Here is an 18,575-nt window from a genome sequence, read left to right as displayed (position 1 = left end):
AAAAATGGCACCCAGCATTAATTTTATTCCAAAATTAAACTATCTGAATATGTCAAAGCATCCAGAGGTCTAGCACAAAATATGAAATACTTTTTCTTTTCCTTATAAAATATAGTTTCGTTCGACCAATAAGAAGAAGGTAGTTAAACGGGGACGAGAATTAGTAGGCAAATTTTCCAATCCGAATTCCTCGGACGTGAGAAACAGCATGTTCCTGTTCTTTATAAATTGAACTAACTGTCAGTTTTTTTTTCTAAGTTTCTTAGGTTCTGCCTAGCGCCGTCGGCACGAACTCCAAGCTTTCGGCTTCGACTCGTCTCATCAGACCATCCTACAATGGTGGAGGCATTTCCGGCTTCGGCTCGTCTCATCCATCCTGCAACGGCGGAGGCACTGAGAAGGCCAAAGACCAAGATCGTTTGCACCCTCGGCCCGGTGTCGAGGTCGGTCGAGATGATCGAGAAGCTCCTGAGGGCAGGAATGAATGTCGCCAGGTTCAACTTCTCCCACGGCTCCCACGAATACCACCAGGAAACCCTCGATAATCTCCGCGCCGCCATGGAGAATACCGGGATCCTCTGCGCCGTCATGCTCGACACGAAGGTGATCTTCTGTTTCTTTTTCTGTCCCTTTGAATTTGGTTTTGTTGGGTTCTCTTTTGTCCTTTTGTACTCAAAGGTTCTAACTTTCGTGATTCATGAGTGCTGAAGAATACGATCTAATTAAATTCTCGTCTTTGTATCCGTTTCTTCTTGAATGTTTTTCACTCTTCTTTAATTCCTTGTTCGTCTCTCTCTCTTATTTACTTTGGCTTATCTCCTTGTTGCAATCTTGCTGTGATCGATGTTTTGTGGCATCATACAGCGTTCGATGTTATATCGATTTTATGTTTTTAACTCATCTAATATTGTGAATGGTTTTGTATGAGAAAAACTTATTGACTTCTAATGTACGATGATTTACCATACATATCATTTAGGAATTTAGATAATTCGCCTCTGAATCTTGATGCTATTTTCTCTCTCACTATTTTTAATTTGTTGATTTTACGTATCGCACACCATAAACTGTGGATTATTTTCTGAGCTTCCCTATATTATTTTCATAATCTGGACCTGAGAAAAGGAAATTTGTCTGTCCATAAGTAATATTTCACGTACTAATGGTTCTCGCAATCATTTAGTTACAAAAGGAATTATACTATTTTTAAATATTGGCTAGATAGGTCTGGAAATAAAAAATTTGCAACAAAAAGGACAACTAATATTTTGATAGGTTGAGTTTAACAAAACAATTAACGGAAAATGTGAAGTTTGTGATATTCTTCTTTAATACCTACTTTTCATGATAAGTTGTAATGTCTCGTTTTCTATTCTGTCTGATAAAATAGATTCTCAAACGTCAATGGCTATGCTGTTCTCACAGTTTAGATGGATAATTTACAGGGTCCTGAGATACGGACTGGATTTCTGAAAGATGGCAAGCCTATCCATCTTAAAAAGGATAAAGAAATTACTATAACTACAGATTACAGCATAAAGGGCGATGAGAACACGATATCTATGAGCTACAAAAAGCTTGCGGAGGATTTGAAGCCGAACAGTGTCATTTTGTGTGCCGATGGTTCTATCACCCTCACAGTGCTTTCTTGCGATAAGGATTTGGGACTGGTTCGTTGCCGCTGCGAGAACTCTGCGATCCTCGGTGAGAGGAAGAATGTTAATCTTCCAGGAGTTAAAGTGGACCTTCCTACACTAACAGAGAAGGATAAGGAAGACATCCTTAGATGGGGTGTTCCAAACAAAATTGACATCATTGCCCTGTCCTTTGTGCGCAAAGGTTCAGATCTTGAAGAAGTTAGGGAGGTTCTTGGAGAACATGCCAAGTCAATTTTGCTGATGTCCAAGGTTTGTTGATGTTTAATTTTTCCCCCCTGGAATCTATCTGTCTATGTTTCTGCAAAGACAGCAATGACTTATTCAAACTCTAAATGTTTTTCAGGTTGAGAATCAAGAAGGGATTGCCAACTTTATTGACATTCTCAAAAAATCAGATGCTTTCATGGTTGCTCGAGGAGATTTAGGAATGGAAATTCCTACTCAGAAGATATTCTATGCACAGAAGGTTATGATAGCCGAGTGTAACAGGCGAGGAAAACCTGTTGTAACCGCGACTCAAATGCTGGAGTCCATGATCAAATCACCACGACCAACTAGAGCAGAAGCAACCGATGTCGCCAATGCTGTTCTTGATGGCACGGACTGTGTGATGCTCAGTGGCGAAACAGCTGCGGGTGCATATCCAGAGCTAGCAGTCCAAACAATGGCAAAGATTTGCTTGGAAGCCGAGTCTTACTTTGATCATGGTTCCGTTTTCAAAGGGGTCGTTGCTACAGCATCACTGCCCATGAGTCCATTGGAGAGTCTTGCAGCTTCAGCTGTCAGGACAGCCAGCTCTGCCAAGGCATCTCTCATCTTGGTTCTGACCAGAGGGGGAACCACTGCAAAACTAGTTGCTAAATACAGGCCCGAAATGCCGATACTGTCAGTAATCGTTCCAGATTTGAGGGCGGATTCATCGGAATGGTTCTGCAGCGACGAAGCTCCTGCTAGGCACAGCCTCATATACAGAGGAATAATTCCTGTATTGAGCTCTGCATCTGCAAAGGCCTTCGATAACGAGACTACTGACGAAGCCGTCAAAATTGCTCTTGAGCATGCGAAGGCCACAGGACTATGCAGACCTGGAGAATCGATTGTGGCACTGCATCGAGATGGAGGTGCAACCATGATGAGGATTATGACTGTTCAGTGATTACCAGATAGTAGCTAGCTAGCTTGGAAATTTTCATGGATACTGAATCATCACACTAGTATTTTATTCCCTAATTTTTCTTTTTCTTTTTAATAGCTTGCTAAGTAGGAAGAATTTTTGTAAACATACGTATATATAATGGATGCCTAACCTTTAATGTGTTTTATTTTGTTGTTAATATGTTTTATTTTCATTAATAAGCGAGTGATTCCGATGATAATTTAAAAGAACAAAATATGTATTTCAATTTTGATAGCGAAATAAAAACTCCCAGGGCTTTATATATTAAGAAAACTTTGAAGTTAGATGCTCCAATTAATAATAAAGACCAAGTGGCTTATGATAAGGTTCAAATTTATATAAAACCAACCAATGCTTTTTTATTAATCTAAAACCAATTAAAAGCCAAATACCAATTAGCTGCCATTTCAAATTAGACGCAGTTGGCGAGGTTAATTGCAAAGCAGAACCCACATTGAAGCAATCTTAAAATAAAGAGAAGGTGCAGGTTTCATATGCATGGACCACAGTCCAATCTAGATCTGAAGTTCATTATAAGGTGCATTAAGGACGTGACTGCCCACCTTCCGTAAGTGAATGATTAGAAGACATACTGTGTTTTCTTTTTTTTTTTGTTATTTGGCAATTACCTTACGATGCTGTCATAATCAATAAGAATAATTTATCATGATTGAGGAGGCATCACGATGAGTGTTTTGCTTAAAAGTTATTTGGTAATTAGCTTACCACTGCTGTCATTTCTTATTAAAATTGATTTGGCATACGCAGAGTTCAAAAAATCAGTACACGAATATTAATGTAATTCTGTGACTTGGTCCTGCATCAAAGTCCTGCCCGCGTCTTGTCCCTGTCTGAGTTACACAGAGGTTCGTGGGGGTTCCAAACTGAACCATGCATGCATTGCACATTAATTAAACGTTTCGTACACTTGCGATATATACAGGAAATTACGGATGCATAAGAAGAAAAATCGAATTAAACAATCTAATCGAATTAGATTAGGAGAAATAAAAACTTAACCAAAGTAATTTTTTGTTTTTTGATTTTTCTTGTTTAATTTTGTACTTTTATTAAGGTTCTTTTAAATTTATATTTTTTAATTAAATTTTTTTTAAAATTTTTAAAAAATTATTAAAATATGGATAAATTTAAGAGATCGTGATAAGTTTAATGACGCTAATTTTTTTTAAAAAATTAAAATTTTAATGGTCATTAATAACTTTTATATGAAACTCTCATGAAATAATTAAGTTTTTTTTTATTTGATTCGGTTTAAATAATTTTTTTAATTTAAAATTGAAACAGAGGGAAAATATGTTTTAAAAATTAAAGACGGGCTTCGGTAAAATTCAAACCGCTTTTTGATAGATCCAAAAAATTAAGTGCAGGCGATAGTCTTTTCCACTGCAAAACTTTTCTGTGCTCGTGTTGCTGACTCACATAGATTCCTAGTGGGGGCCCGGAGGAAATTGGAATATTTGTGGTCTGTGACATGAGTCCAAACTCCAAAGCGATAAAGGGTCCGTTTGATGTCCTAAGCGCTGGCGCATATGATTTCTACAGAGATGTTATTATTAATAGATTTAGAATCTATTCTCAAACGGATATGCACCATTATTACGAGATAAAATTCTCTATGATTTACTTTATTAATAGATTTAGAATCTATTCTCAAACGGATATGCACCATTATTACGAGATAAAATTCTCTATGATTTACTTTCTTTCAGAAAATGTGAAGTCATTCTGAAAGAGCTGCTAAGATGACGATTTCACTTTTATACTACAGATAAAGATTTTGTTTGATGATCAATCTCTTTTGTAAAAGATGGAATGTGCCACCTTAGCGGTCCTATACGGTCGGCCCCACGACCATCTATGAGGAGGTAAATCGAGAATCTGTAATTGTCCTATACGGTCGGCCCCACGACCATCTATGAGGAGGTAAATCGAGAATCTGTAATTGGTCACGACACAGGAGAAAACTGTAATGGATAAACTTTTTATAGTGACCAATCTCACCGTCGAAACGGTTTTATATTAAAAACCCCCTAAGGGATTTTTTGGAGACACGGTACCACTAGGTTGATAAGAGCATTGGGTATGGGTAAACTTTTTATAGTGACCGACCCTACCGCTGAAACGATCTCATATTTGAAAACCCCCTAAGGGATTTTTTGGAGGCACGGTACCACTATGTTGATAAGAGCATTGTCTCAACAGCACCTCAGCCAACAAATATATGTTGTTATGAGGATTCGAACTTGAAATCTCAAGCAACACATGTCTCTATACTTACCACTTGGGATAAAACACTTTAACTTATGATCAATCTCAATTGAAGCAAGATAGTAAATAGCACCACATTCATCACTAATGAGAGTAAAGTAAGTGGTCTTCGAGGCATAGCTGAGTTGATTATGACGGAACAGACTTACAGAAAAGTATAAGGGTTCGACTTACAAAAGAAGATAAGGGTTCGAATCTCAATGAATTTTATCTCCTCAAAGATGATCGTAAGACCCACCATGTAAAGTCATTGGAGTGTTCATCTTTTTTACAGAAGAAAGTGTGAGGTAAGTGGGGTTGTCCTCTCGTCTTTCTTATCTCACAATTCTGTTTTAAAATTTAATAATCTTTTAAAAAATTTTAATAATTAAATATTTGAACCTAATTTTGAAAATGAATTATTTTCTTTTTAATTTACCTATCCGATAAATTTAAAAACACGAACAATTATTAATCAACGTATTTTTCATTCTATTAAAAACAAATATTCTAACTGAGTTGACTGAACGTTTTGCAACTACATCACGTCTCGAGTCTTAATAGCCTTATTATTAGGGACGAACAGTGAGAGGAAGGTACATGAATTAGGTCTTACCTAAAAGGCAAATTTATTCGAAAGTGATTTGTATTTTTTCTAAAAGTTAAAATAAATAAATGGGCGAAGCCGATCCTCTTCGGTTACAAAGAGGATTTTCATTTAAGAAATTTTGTTATTGCCAGGAAAGCAAGAGAGTGGGGCCTCCACATTGTCCGCGTCCTTGTCGCGCCCCACTCTCGCCGTCTCCACTGACGGCCACTCTCGTCTTTCTCCTCCACCGAAGTCTTTCATTCTGTTTTTTCTTTTTCTTTTGTTTTTTCCTTCTCTTTTTGCATGGATCGCATGGAGCTCGGTCATTCATGATCGCCTCCAAAAGGGCAGCTTTCATGAGTTTTTCAGCAAGATCCTTTATTTCAGCGCCCTCTTAGCTTCCCGTTTTGGCCACAGGTACGCGAACTCGTCCTGATTTCCCCCGACTGTTGCCTGTTTCGGGTCTTGGTGGATATGCTTCGATAATTGAATGTTCTTTTCGTTCCTGTTGATCTTTTCGGTTCTCTCGTCTGCTGGATTCAGGTTCTATCTCCTGGATTGTAGTTTGGTTTCCTGGTTGCGAATTACTATTTGCGTGTTGAAATTGGGCAAGTTTGTCAGATTCTTCACTTTCTTTGGTGGTTTGATGCTCCCAGCAAGTTCGATTTTTTTTTTTTGTTTCTGCCTTTTTCTTCTAGTTAAATTCCTCTCTGCGAAGTGATTGTTGTGTGTTGATCAACGAAAATTGTAATTTGTACTATGAAAGGCTTTCTCTTTATCTTCGTGTTCTGACTTCTGAGCATGGTGGCCATCAACCTTTCTGATTTGGATAATCTGTGGCTATGCCTTCTATCGTATTCATCGTTTAAGTCCCCCATCTTTGGTCTTTTTTGATCTTGAGTAGTTGTTTTACTGGATTCATTTACAGACCTAACAATTGATAATGATCGTGAACAATAGAAAACAATCTGTTCATTTGTTTATTTATCGAATAAATTGATATGTCAATTAAAATATTTGTTTTTTGGCAAGTTTTGAAAACTTCACATCATATGAACTGACCTCTTAGAAACCTAAGTTGATTTTTTAGTATTATCATTCTTTCGATAAACTCTTGTTATTTTCATTCTTTTTGCGTGTGTGTGTGTATCATTTCCCACAACATGATTAGAAATGATAACCAACTGCCTGTTGCAATTGGAGCGAACAAATTGCATTAGATGGATTGCGAAATATTCTACAACAACCTGCCACTGTTGTGTTGCAGAGTTATTTTGCTGGATTGCAAACAGAACTCTGGTGATCATTACTCCAAATGGGGACTGCAAACTCAAAGATTGAAGAAGATAAGGCCCTTGTACTGTGTAGAGAGAGGAAGCGATTTGTTAGACAAACTCTTGTTGAGCGGCGCTCGCTTGCTGATGCTCATGTTTCCTATGTTCAGTCCCTTAGAAATGTTGGAATGGCATTTAGAAAATTTGTAGATTCTGAAGCTTCTGTTGATTCTTCCTGGAATGTATCAGCCTCCTCGACAACTGAGCCTCTTGCTATAACAGATAGGCATATGCATATCACGAACTCATCTCCATCTATTTCACAACGTATGCAGAGAACTGAATCATTTTCTCCAGTTCCTTCTCCTCATTCATCTGGACGCTTTCATGTCAATCAGATGAAAGCTGGAATAACTTCTTATGTGACCGTAGAGGAAAATCCTCCAACATCGGTTATAGCCACTTTAGAAACCTCATCTAGCACTCCAAAGCACATTACATCGAAGTCAGATGAGATTTCTTCCATTGAAGTTCTCCCAACCACTCTTGACGCTAAGAGATGGGATTATTTTGATACTCCTCAACTTCCATCTCAGAATAGGAGAGTATTAAACCATTGCTTTGATGATGCTGATGGAAGTAAGAGCTTTACAAACGAGGGCATACCAAAATTGGGAGACAAAGACACAGCCTCCGTAGGTGAGGATAATGAATTGCCGTCGGAAGATGATTTTGACCAACAATCCAATGAACCATTGGTTCAAATGTTCAGAAATCGAAATCTGATTTTGGAACAAGAATTAGGAAGGAATGCTACAAACATCCGATCTATAAAAGATACAATTCCTGAAAAAGAATATCTGTCTGGGGATGCATTTAAGGTCCCAGATGAAAACTCCGGATATAATGTGCCTACTGAAACAACTTCAATGGAAGTTGCGCTTCCACTAAATGGAAAACCCAAAGAATCTAGGCCCGAAACTAATCATGCTGTAAGGGACTTGCTGTCATGCGTGAAAGAAATTGAAGAGCTATTTCTGAAAGCTTCTGAATCGGGAACAGAAGTTCCAAGGATGTTGGAGGCAAACAAAGTACAATTCCCACCTTTCTTTCCTGAAAGAAAAGGTAACACAAGTACCATTATAACTTTTTTGCAAGATTCCTTTAACATATGCGTGCTAAACTCATCTGGTTTTCTTGGGCTAGATAGGACATTCCTTATCCTGGTAATAGATCTTTTGAAAGTTCCATTTCTTGTTCCCTTTGCTCACCTAGTTAACAGATAATCTAATTCAAATCTTTGTTTCAGCTCACAGAACCAAGGCATCTACATTCGTTGCAACCTTTTTTGTTTGTTGTACAGACGAAACACCTCACCCTCAAGGTAGTTACCTATTCAACTCTAAATACCACCATCATTTCTAAAGTCAAATATTGAATTACTTTTCTCTCAAGTGACTGCACCTAAGATAAAAGACTCAGTTAGAGTCGGCTTTAATGCTGCAAAAGATTCTAATGATCCCAATTTTATGCAGATTCTGATTTAAGTGAAGTGAAGTATTTGACATGGCATAGTTCAGTACCATCACTCTCCTCATCATCTGGGAATTTCCTTGATCCAACAATGGCCAATGATTTTGCAAACGACCTGAACAGTGAATTTTTCAGTAGCACATGCATGACTTCAGGTAGTCATGCCTCAACATTAGATAGGCTATATGCATGGGAAAGAAAACTTTGTGATGAAGTTAAGGTTAGTACTCATTTGAGCCTTATAAAATGAATACAATTCATTATTTTATCTAATTGTCTTGTCTGCTATCTATTGCTGCTTCATTTACAAAAACAACATATACATCTGTATGTTGTATAACCAATCAATTCAGTCTTCTGGAATTGACTAGAAGGGCATATTCACTTTTTATCAGTGAAAGATACCTGTGTAACACTTTGACACAGATCTACGAAATGGCACTTCTGAGACTTTTGGCTTTATTGAGTTAGTGATTATAAATCATTGAACATTAGGTGAATACATTTGTCTGAGTTTTTCATTTAGTCTGTCTTTCTGTTAGTGGCACATGTGACGCATTCTTTTGTTATGAGAATGTTGTAAACGGAATGTTGCATGGAATCCAAATGAACCACTGGCAATCTGTAGCATTATTACTTGTAAAAATTCAGAGAAAAAACTGACGAATATAAATAATTGTAACTGTAACTGCAACAAGATATGGGTCCCAACTATTCAGGCCAGTTGCATTTGTCATCCCATCATTGAACAATGTGTTGCTGCTAGAACAACCAGATCTTTTATATCGCTTAGATAATATACCAAAGATAGGATGTATTTATTAGTTTCTCTTTTCTTGTCTCTATTTCAAGCGACAATGGTCAAATTATAGTGCTCCATGATCCATATGTATTTGGTTATATATCGTGCTTTTGTTTTTTTAAATGGCAGAGTGAACTGGTGCATTAACTCAAAACTTTGTTCCACATCAGTTACTTGGTTTTACATCACTTTAATTCCTTATCCCCCTACAGAGTGTTAGCTCTCTAAGAACAGTATCAAGAAACAGTAACCTGAGGATAAGTACATAGTATTAAAAATAAAAATACAAACGAAAGACTAAAAATATTTTATCATTTCTGCAACATACTGTGAAGAATTTTTGGCTGAAGCAGACCCACATGCTACAGAAATTCTGCAGCAGTTATGCCATCTTAGCTGAAGAATAGCCCTGACTTAAAAAACATTTGTTTTAACACCTTAAGTAATAAAACATATACGTATCGTACATGAAATATTGTATTTGATAAAGAAATAGTTTGAACGATTTTGCCTAGTCGCTGCAGCTAATTATTATTTACAAGTTACAAATGCTTAGAATACCTTTTAAACTCAATTCTATCTCTTAGAAAGAAACACTAGCGTATATCTTCCTGCGTGTGTTATTTGATGATGAATTACTTGACACTGATTGCTGTCCATCAACAAGCTTTTTTTCCCTCCTTATTATTGATGTTGATCTCATTGCTTCTTTAATCTTGTTGGAGGAAATTAATTACTTGATGTTGTGGTTAGTGATTACTAGCAAATTTTGATTGCATTTCCATAATGAGCTACTTGCCCTCGTAAGATGCAGCCCTCCCGTATTGCCTTTTATCTGTCTTTATGTTTGACTTGTGTTTCTCTTTCATCTAATTTATTGCTAAGCAAGACATGATGCTCAAGCTTTTTAACTTTATTATGTTTCAGGCAAGTGGTAAAATCCGGAGGGAATACGATATGAAATGTAGACTGCTGAGGCATAAAGAATCTGTGGGAGAAAAGTCCATAATAATAGATAAAACCCGAGCAATTGTTAAGGATCTTCATTCTAGAATCCGTGTTGCCATCCACAGAATTGATTCGATATCAAAGCAAATAGAAGAGATAAGGGATAAGGAACTCCAACCACAACTCGAGGAGTTAATTGAAGGGTATGATAGTTTTTTATATTTAGTTGTTCTTAATTTTGTTCCTATATTAGACTGATCGAATCATCTAACTAATGCTGATCCTAAGAGCCTTTTATACATCTAATCCTGCTGTTATTATATTCGAGTTTTTTGTAGTACCTAAATTTTGCACGAACACTATTGTTTTTCATAATGTTTTTACTTTTTTTTTGTCTTTGTTCGAATGAAATGCCAAAATTAAGTCCAGCCTTGAGCATAAATGCTATCACTGATTGTCTCATCTAACTAATGCTGATCCTATGAACCTTTGATACAATTGTGCTGCTATTATTATGTAATTTAGCTACTTGTTTGATCAGATGCAAAATAGGCTAGGGTTATTTCCAAATAGATTATGGTGACAATGGATTTCATAAAACAAATGGTTTAACTCGCACTCCAGGAGATTAAAGATTTGATATGGTTCGATACGTCTCTGCACAGAGTTATCCAACATTTTATTCTATATGCTACTTAGTCCAGCCAATTCAATTTAAGTTTCAAGAATTCATGGCTTTCAATGTGGATCTTGCCATTGAAAACAAATAAGGGTGAGATTCTCATACTGAGAAGAAAAGTTGGAATACACCTTATAGGTCTCATGATATTGTAGGATAGTTAACACATTATCCAAAACCCCAACCTATAGTTAAACAATTGTGATCCAATAACAATAGAGGAGATTATAATAGATGAAAACTTAACAGTGAGAAAAATAGATTCATGTAGTTGTCCCTAAATAGTTAGGGCAAATACGGTTGATGGTGATCAACTGATCGTCACTGTAATAGCGGGGGGAAAAATGTCCCTAGATAGAAGTTAGTGAATATAAAGCTGCTGAAAACACCTCTTGATCCTTGTTTACATATGGCAGTAAGGAAATGACAATTTTGCATACTTGACTGATGGTTATCAGAACCCTGTAGTGCTTAGTAATTTGACTTTATCACCTGCAATGTTTACTTTTGGAACAAAGGATCTAAGGATCCTTGGATTTGATAATTACTTTGCTAACAATTACCTCCTGTATAATTATCCGAAGATTGAATTATCTCTCTCTCTTGATGATTTCAGTTTAACTAGAATGTGGAGAATGATGCTTGACTATCACACTCGTCAACACAGCATTATCTCATTGGTTTCCAGTAATGACAGCACCAAAGTTCATACGCAATCAAAATCAGAACAGCAAGCCGCTGTCCTTGTCTTCGAGTTGAAATCTCTTTGTTCAAATTTCTCGGGATGGATTTCAGCACACAAATCTTATCTTCAAGCTGTAAATGGTTGGCTCCACAAATGTGTACTATCACAGAAACAGAACAGGTCATCGAGACGAAAGCAACAACCGTTCTGTCCAAAAAGAGACGTAGCTCCTCCAATTTTTGTTACTTGCCAAGATTGGTTAGCTCTACTGGATAAACTTCCAACTGAGAAAGTTGTGTCGGCTATAAACCATCTAGTGAGCGTTGCAAGCGATTTCTTACCTCAAGATAAGAGTCATCAGACTTCAAGGTTGTCCTTATCGGTGTCGCGGATAGCAGAGACGAGTGGTGGACAATATGTTCCATTAAGTGAATCCAATGTGAATTGGAATCTCCAATACAGCAACCTACTACTAGCTTTCATGGACTTCCTAGACAAGCTAAAGAGTTTTGCAGACAGTTCAGTGTTGGAGTATGAAGCTCTCAAGAAGTCTATCGATGTGGCTCGAGATGTTTATGAGAAAACTGAATTTAGAAAATAAAAACTGTGTTTTTGCCTAGTTCCTTGAAGTTAAGTTAGAAAAGAAGAAAAGAGAAGTTCATGTTTACTGGAATTTCCAGAATAATGATAGGGAGGCAGTGATCCATTATACACAATTTGGAGGGAATAAAGGATCTCAACGATGGTCATGTAATTAAGTAGGCAAATTGTATCAGCTTTATTTGTAATCTATGTGGTCAATATGTTTCATGTGCAATATTATCTATGTTAACTAGGCATGGGAATGGAAGATGGTTTTGCTTCTTTCGACTTCGTCAAAATTTAAATTCTTATCCTTTTCTGTAATTTTACTCTATCATAACCAACTCAATTATATTCTGGAAACGTATTTTTTTCCTCCACACTTACAAATCACTAACTTGTTAGCATGTGAGTGAAATAATGATTCATATGCTTGGAACAATATTGTTGATAAATTATAGTATTCATTTTTTTTTTGATCATTTAAAAATGCTCTAAAAATGTAATATTTTTTTTAAAAATTATATTAATTTTAAAATATCTCTTAATGTTTTATTTTAATATGTTATTTAATATTTTCATTTTATAATCTTGGTGTCTCATCTCGGAACAAATGTCGAACCAAAGCGTGTGTGCGGTGGGCCACCTACGAAACAAACAGTTGGTTCCCGCCAATTTCTCCCCGCCAATACCATCTCTGCTCGCGCCCACTTCCCCTCCTCCCGTTCTCAACTCACCTCTTCCTCTCCCGTCAAAATCCTCCCTGGCCTCTCATCCGCCATGTCTTTTCTTGGCCTATAGTCGAGGCCAACCAGTACCCCCTCCCCCACCATCCTCCCTAGCTCGGTCCATGGGCAATTGCTTCACCAAGCAACCGGCCGACCCTGCCTCGGTCGACCCTGACGCCGCCGACGCCGACTCCGACGTAGACCACAATGGCGCCGACTCCGACGCCCCCATGCAGAATCCCCCCGCCATCCCCACCGCCAAGCCCGCCGCCCCCATCGGCCTCGTCCTCGGCCGCCCCATGGAGGACGTCCGCGCCACCTACTCCGTCGGTAAGGAGCTCGGCCGCGGCCAGTTCGGCGTTACCTACCTCTGCACCCACAAGGCCACCGGCGAGAAGCTGGCCTGCAAGACCATCGCCAAGCGGAAACTCAGCAACAAGGAGGACATCGAGGACGTGAGGAGAGAGGTGCAGATCATGTACCACCTCTCCGGCCAACCCAACATCGTCGAGCTCAAGGGCGCGTACGAGGACAAGCAGTCGGTGCACCTCGTCATGGAGCTCTGCGCTGGCGGCGAGCTTTTCGACCGCATCATCGCCAAGGGCCACTACACCGAGCGGGCCGCCGCCTCCTTGCTCAGGACCATCGTGCAGATCGTGCACACCTGCCATTCCATGGGGGTCATGCACAGGGACCTCAAGCCCGAGAACTTCCTCTTGTTCAGTAAAGACGAGGACGCGCCGCTCAAGGCCACAGATTTCGGCCTCTCCGTCTTCTTCAAACAAGGTCCCAACCATCTTCCTGATTCATTAATTGCTTTTTTCTTGGTTCATATCTTAATTTATATAATTTATCTCTGAATAGGAGAGGTGTTCAAAGACATAGTTGGCAGTGCATATTACATTGCACCTGAAGTCCTCGAACGAAAATACGGACCCGAAGCTGATATTTGGAGCATAGGAGTGATGCTCTACATTTTCCTCTGTGGTGTTCCTCCCTTTTGGGCTGGTATTTTTCTCTCTGTTCAACAATTTAAAGTAATTGCTTGGGAAAACAAAAAATTTAAACCAAGATTTGTTTCTGCAGAATCTGAACAAGGGATCTTTAATGATATTTTAAAAGGAGAGATTGACTTCGCAAGTGACCCATGGCCTAAAATTTCTCCTGGCGCTAAGGATCTTGTAAGGAAGATGCTGAATTTGGACCCTAAACAAAGACTAACTGCCTTTCAAGTTCTCGGTATGATTTCTTCTCTCGTATAACATTTACAATAGATTTCATCAGTAGGTTAGTATTTGATTAAAATTGAATTAAATCGAACTGAATTAATCGAAATTGAATTGAATCAAATTTTTTTTGAACTAATCAAACCGATCGAATTTTCAAATAAAAATCGAATAAACGAAACCGATAAACTATCAATTAATTCGATTTTCGATCAAATTAATCGAAATAATTAAATTTTTTTAAATATTATAAAAAATTATTAATTAATTAGAGATTTATAAATTTACTTATAATTTATAAATTATTTTTTTATTTTAATTAATTTGATTTATTCAGTTTAGTCAAATAAGAAATTTTAAAATTGAAATTAAACTGAATTAATCAAATTAATCGATTTTTTTTAAAATAATTGAAATTCTAAAAACTAATTGAATTTTTAAATTCGATCGATTTAGTAGATTTATTCGGTTTAATCAAATTTTTATTCACCCTTAAACATAACAAGCAGCTCATCATCCAACCTTTCTATTCCATCATTTTCTCGTGGTTTTTTCTTATTTAGAATCTCTTTTTGAGAAATTTTACGAAAGATCTTACTGATGAAGAGTTTGAAATGCAGATCATCCTTGGATCAAAGAAGATGGGGAAGCACCTGATACACCACTTGATAATGCTGTCCTTGGTAGACTGAAACAATTCAGAGCAATGAATCAATTTAAGAAGGCTGCATTAAGGGTAAAGTCTAGTCGAGTTGGCTTTTTGAAAGAAAGAATAATGATAATTCAAGGACAGCTATAAAATCCATTATATTAGATATTACAAAATAATAAATCCCAGGAGAAAACTATTAGGTAGAGGAAAAGTGTATAATTGTTAGCATTTTAATAAATTTTTACTACATTGTCTGCAGGTGATTGCAGGATGCTTATCAGAAGAGGAGATACAAGGTCTTAAGGAAATGTTCAAGAGCATGGACTCCGACAACAGTGGAACTATTACTCTTGAAGAGCTAAAGCAGGGTCTTGCAAAGCAAGGAACAAAACTAACAGAGACTGAAGTCCAGCAGCTTATGGAAGCTGTAGGCTTTTCATTTGTTCTCGAAGATTTTAAGTATAAAACCCTATCTAGTATGCTAACCTCTTGGTCGCATACCACTTTTCACAGGCTGATGCAGATGGTAACGGAACAATCGACTACGAGGAGTTCATCACAGCAACTATGCACATGAACAGAATGGATAGAGAAGAGCATCTATATACTGCATTCCAATACTTTGATAAGGACAACAGTGGGTAAGTTGTTAAAACACAATCTTTTATTTGTATGTGCAACTATATATTCGGTTGTCGAATTGATCTGCAATGAACTTGTGTATGTTTATTGTGTAGCCATATTACGAGAGAAGAACTTGAGCAAGCTCTAAAGGAGAAAGGGATGTTTGATGAAACAGAAATCAAGAGTGTCATCGATGATGTTGATGTTGACAATGTAAGTAGAAAGAGCTCTTGGAACAGTTCGAAAGAACCAGTTGTTCAAGAAAAATAATACAACTTTTTTACATTTTTTTCTTCTTACAATGTACTGCAGGATGGGAAAATTAATTACGATGAGTTTGTGGCAATGATGCGAATGGGGAACCCTGAGCCGAATCCAAAGAAGAGAAGGGATCTGGTCATTAATTGAGCAGAAGCTATGTTGGAGCTTGTGAATGTGATCGACACTTTTCTGTGGTTTCATGTACAAAATCTCTCTTTTTTTTCCTATAAAAAATTGTACAAACCATACTTGTGGGGACGACTTAGGAGAAGAGTTCAAGTGTCAAATCATTGTACGTCTAATTTGAGGGGGTTAGCTTTTCTGTAAAACAAATTTAATTAATTAATTATATACATCAGCTATTAGCCAAAATGGTAGGGTTAAATATTCCATTAAAATAAAATTGAATTAATTGAAATTGAATTGAATTAAATTTTTTCCAACTAATCCAATTAATTAAATTTTTAAATAAAAATTAAACAATCGAATCAATAAAATATCAATTAATTCGATCAAAAATTAAAATAATTAAAATTTTTAAATATTGTGAGAGATTTATTAATTAGTTAGGGATTTATAGATTCACTTATTTAAAAATTTATTGATTATTTTTTATTTTAATTATTTTGGTTTATTTAATTTAATTAAATAAGAAATTTTAAAATCAAAATTGAACTGAATTAATCATTTTTTTTAATTAAAATTTTGAAATAATCAAATTAAATTTTTAAATTCAGTCGATTCCATTGATTTATTTAATCAAACTTTTATTCACCCGTATATTAGTTTTAGAACATTCCAATCAATACAAAGAAATTGCCAAATTGGTGTAATACCACAAATGATATTGATCAAATTAATTATTCTTCACAAATACGACATCCCATTCAACAAATAAAATACAATAAATTCGACTCAACTGTGACCATGCAAATAACGATAATCTGTTTATATATAGCTTCTAACTCTTTGGTAAACAGGTAGAATTACATCAAATTTTCTTAAAACAAAATGAGACAAGAAAGAAATGATAACCATCGCTGTGTAATTCAACCAACCCGATGATATCAAACACAATAATCTCACGGAGACAACTGTAATAGCAATCAGTCCTAAGTAGGCAGAGATACAAAACTATAACCACTATTTTACCTTTTAATTATGTGATCGTAGAAGGCAACAATGGACTTCACAGTAGTAATGAGAATGCCAAACTCCTGGTTAATTTAAAAATATATATAATAAAAAAAGAGAAATCTTGATGTCAGGCATTTGGTCTAGTGGTATGATTCTCACTTAGGGTGCGAGTGGATCCTGAATTCAATTTTAGTTAATTTATAAATTATTTTTTATTTTGATTAAATTAATTTATTTGATTTTATCAAATAAGAAATTTTAAAATTCAAACTGAACTCAATTAATCAAATTAATCAGTTTTTTTTAAAAAAATAATCAAAATTCTAAAATAACTTAACTAAATTTTTAAATTTGATGGATTCGGTCAATTTATTCAATTTAACCGAATTTTTATTCACAAGCATAACAAGCAATTCATCCTCCAATCCTTCTATTTCATTATTTTCTCGTCCTGATTTTTTCTCATTCAGAAGAAATTTTATGAAAGATCTTACTTATGATGAGTTTGAAATGCAGATCATCCTTGGATCAAAGAAGATGGGGGAAGCACCTGATACATCACTTGATAATGTTTTTCTCGGTAGACTGAAACAATTCAGAGCAATGAATCAATTTAAGAAGGCTGCATTAAGGGTAAATTATAGTAGAGTTGGCTTTTTGAAAGAAATAATAATAATAATTCAAGGACAGCTATAAAATCCATTATATTATATATTACAAAATAATAAATCCCAGGAGAATACTATTACTCTTGAAGATGATTGCAGGAAATGTTCAAGAGCATGGACTCCGACAATAGTGAAACTATTACTCTTGAAGAGCTAAAGCAGGGTTTTGCAAATCAAGGAACAAAACTAACAGAGGTTGAAGTCCAGTAGCTTATGGAAGCTGTAGGCTTTTCATTTGTTCTGGAGGATTTTAAGTATAAAACCCTATCTAGTATGCTAACCTCTTGGCCACATATCACTTTTCACAGGCTGATGCAGATGGTAACAGAACAATCGACTATGAGGAATTCATCACAGCAACTATGCACATGAACAGAATGGATAGAGAAGAGCATCTATATACTGCATTCCAATACTTTGATAAGGACAACAGTGGGCAAGACTTTTTTACTTTTTTTTCTGCTTACAATGTATTGCAGGATGGGAAAATTAATTACGATGAGTTCGTGGCAATGATGCGAATGGGGAACCCTGAGCCGAATCCAAAAGAAGAGAAGGGATATGGTCATTTGAGCAGAAGTTCTGTTAGAGCTTGTGAATGTGATCGACACTTTCTGTGGTTTCATGTACAAAATCTCTCTTTTTTTTCCCATAAAAATTGTACAAACCTTGCTTGTGGGGACGAGCTAGGAGAAGAGTTCAAGTGTCAAATCATTGTACGTCCCATTTGAGGGGTTAGCTTTTATGTAAAACAAATTTAATCAATTAATTATATACATTAGTTATTAGTCAGCAGTAGTGTTAAATATTCGATTAAAATTAAATTGAATTAATCAAAATTAAATTTAACTGGTTTTTTTAAATTAATCAAACTCATTAAATTTTTAAATAAAAATCAAATATTAATTCGATCAAAAATTAAATTAACTAAAATAATTAAATTATTTAAATATTATAAAATATTTATCCATTAGTTATGAATTTACTTAAAACTTTATCGATTATTTTGTTTATTTTGATTAATTTAATTTATTTGATTTAATCGAATAAGAAATCTTAAAATTGAAACCGAACCGAATTATTT

The 18,575-nt window shown here is 36.0% G+C and overlaps 3 protein-coding genes across 5 annotated transcripts; all 3 read left to right on the top strand.

Moving 5' to 3' along the window:
- The first annotated feature begins 393 nt into the window (after positions 1–393).
- LOC141833565 (pyruvate kinase, cytosolic isozyme-like) lies at positions 394–2,814 on the top strand. Its single transcript, XM_074721040.1, has 3 exons — positions 394–603; positions 1,446–1,907; positions 2,002–2,814. The coding sequence occupies exons 1-3, from the start codon at positions 454–456 to the stop codon at positions 2,812–2,814; spliced, it is 1,425 nt and encodes a 474-aa protein (XP_074577141.1). The 5' UTR covers positions 394–453.
- A 3,114-nt stretch (positions 2,815–5,928) lies between these two features.
- On the top strand, positions 5,929–12,448 carry LOC141833794 (uncharacterized). 3 transcript variants are annotated; one of them, XM_074721293.1, is made up of 6 exons: positions 5,929–6,109; positions 6,985–8,091; positions 8,276–8,350; positions 8,502–8,719; positions 10,229–10,452; positions 11,545–12,448. In XM_074721293.1, exons 2-6 carry the CDS (start codon positions 7,008–7,010, stop codon positions 12,212–12,214), a joined length of 2,271 nt encoding a protein of 756 aa, XP_074577394.1. In that variant the 5' UTR covers positions 5,929–6,109; positions 6,985–7,007; the 3' UTR covers positions 12,215–12,448. The 3 variants fall into 3 exon arrangements, with proteins under 3 accessions (XP_074577394.1, XP_074577392.1, XP_074577393.1); XM_074721291.1 differs by having other exon boundaries at positions 6,960–8,091; XM_074721292.1 differs by lacking the exon at positions 5,929–6,109 and having other exon boundaries at positions 6,128–8,091.
- Positions 12,449–13,045: 597 nt separating this feature from the next.
- Positions 13,046–15,833, top strand: LOC141833722 (calcium-dependent protein kinase 2-like). The gene is made up of 8 exons (XM_074721216.1): positions 13,046–13,709; positions 13,788–13,931; positions 14,010–14,162; positions 14,770–14,885; positions 15,061–15,228; positions 15,315–15,442; positions 15,539–15,638; positions 15,738–15,833. Exons 1-8 carry the CDS (start codon positions 13,046–13,048, stop codon positions 15,831–15,833), a joined length of 1,569 nt encoding a protein of 522 aa, XP_074577317.1.
- The last annotated feature ends 2,742 nt before the right edge of the window (positions 15,834–18,575 follow it).

The sequence above is a fragment of the Curcuma longa genome, chromosome 8, assembly GCF_044706935.1.
Source record: "Curcuma longa cultivar G26 ecotype Majalengka, Jawa Barat chromosome 8, ITB_CL_G26_1.1, whole genome shotgun sequence".
Taxonomy (NCBI): Eukaryota; Viridiplantae; Streptophyta; class Magnoliopsida; order Zingiberales; family Zingiberaceae; genus Curcuma; species Curcuma longa.
Note: the sequence above shows the minus strand (reverse complement) of the source record. Positions and strands in the feature narration are given on the sequence as shown.

Coding starts and splice junctions, on each gene's coding strand:
- LOC141833565 (XM_074721040.1), top strand. CDS start 454: ATGATCGAGAAGCTCCTGAGGGCAGGAATGAATGTCGCCAGGTTCAAC. Junction 604..1,445: donor CCGTCATGCTCGACACGAAG/GTGATCTTCTGT, acceptor GATAATTTACAG/GGTCCTGAGATACGGACTGG. Junction 1,908..2,001: donor CAATTTTGCTGATGTCCAAG/GTTTGTTGATGT, acceptor AATGTTTTTCAG/GTTGAGAATCAAGAAGGGAT.
- LOC141833794 (XM_074721293.1), top strand. CDS start 7,008: ATGGGGACTGCAAACTCAAAGATTGAAGAAGATAAGGCCCTTGTACTG. Junction 8,351..8,501: donor CGAAACACCTCACCCTCAAG/GTAGTTACCTAT, acceptor AATTTTATGCAG/ATTCTGATTTAAGTGAAGTG. Junction 8,720..10,228: donor AACTTTGTGATGAAGTTAAG/GTTAGTACTCAT, acceptor ATTATGTTTCAG/GCAAGTGGTAAAATCCGGAG.
- LOC141833722 (XM_074721216.1), top strand. CDS start 13,046: ATGGGCAATTGCTTCACCAAGCAACCGGCCGACCCTGCCTCGGTCGAC. Junction 14,886..15,060: donor TTAAGAAGGCTGCATTAAGG/GTAAAGTCTAGT, acceptor CATTGTCTGCAG/GTGATTGCAGGATGCTTATC. Junction 15,639..15,737: donor ATGATGTTGATGTTGACAAT/GTAAGTAGAAAG, acceptor AATGTACTGCAG/GATGGGAAAATTAATTACGA.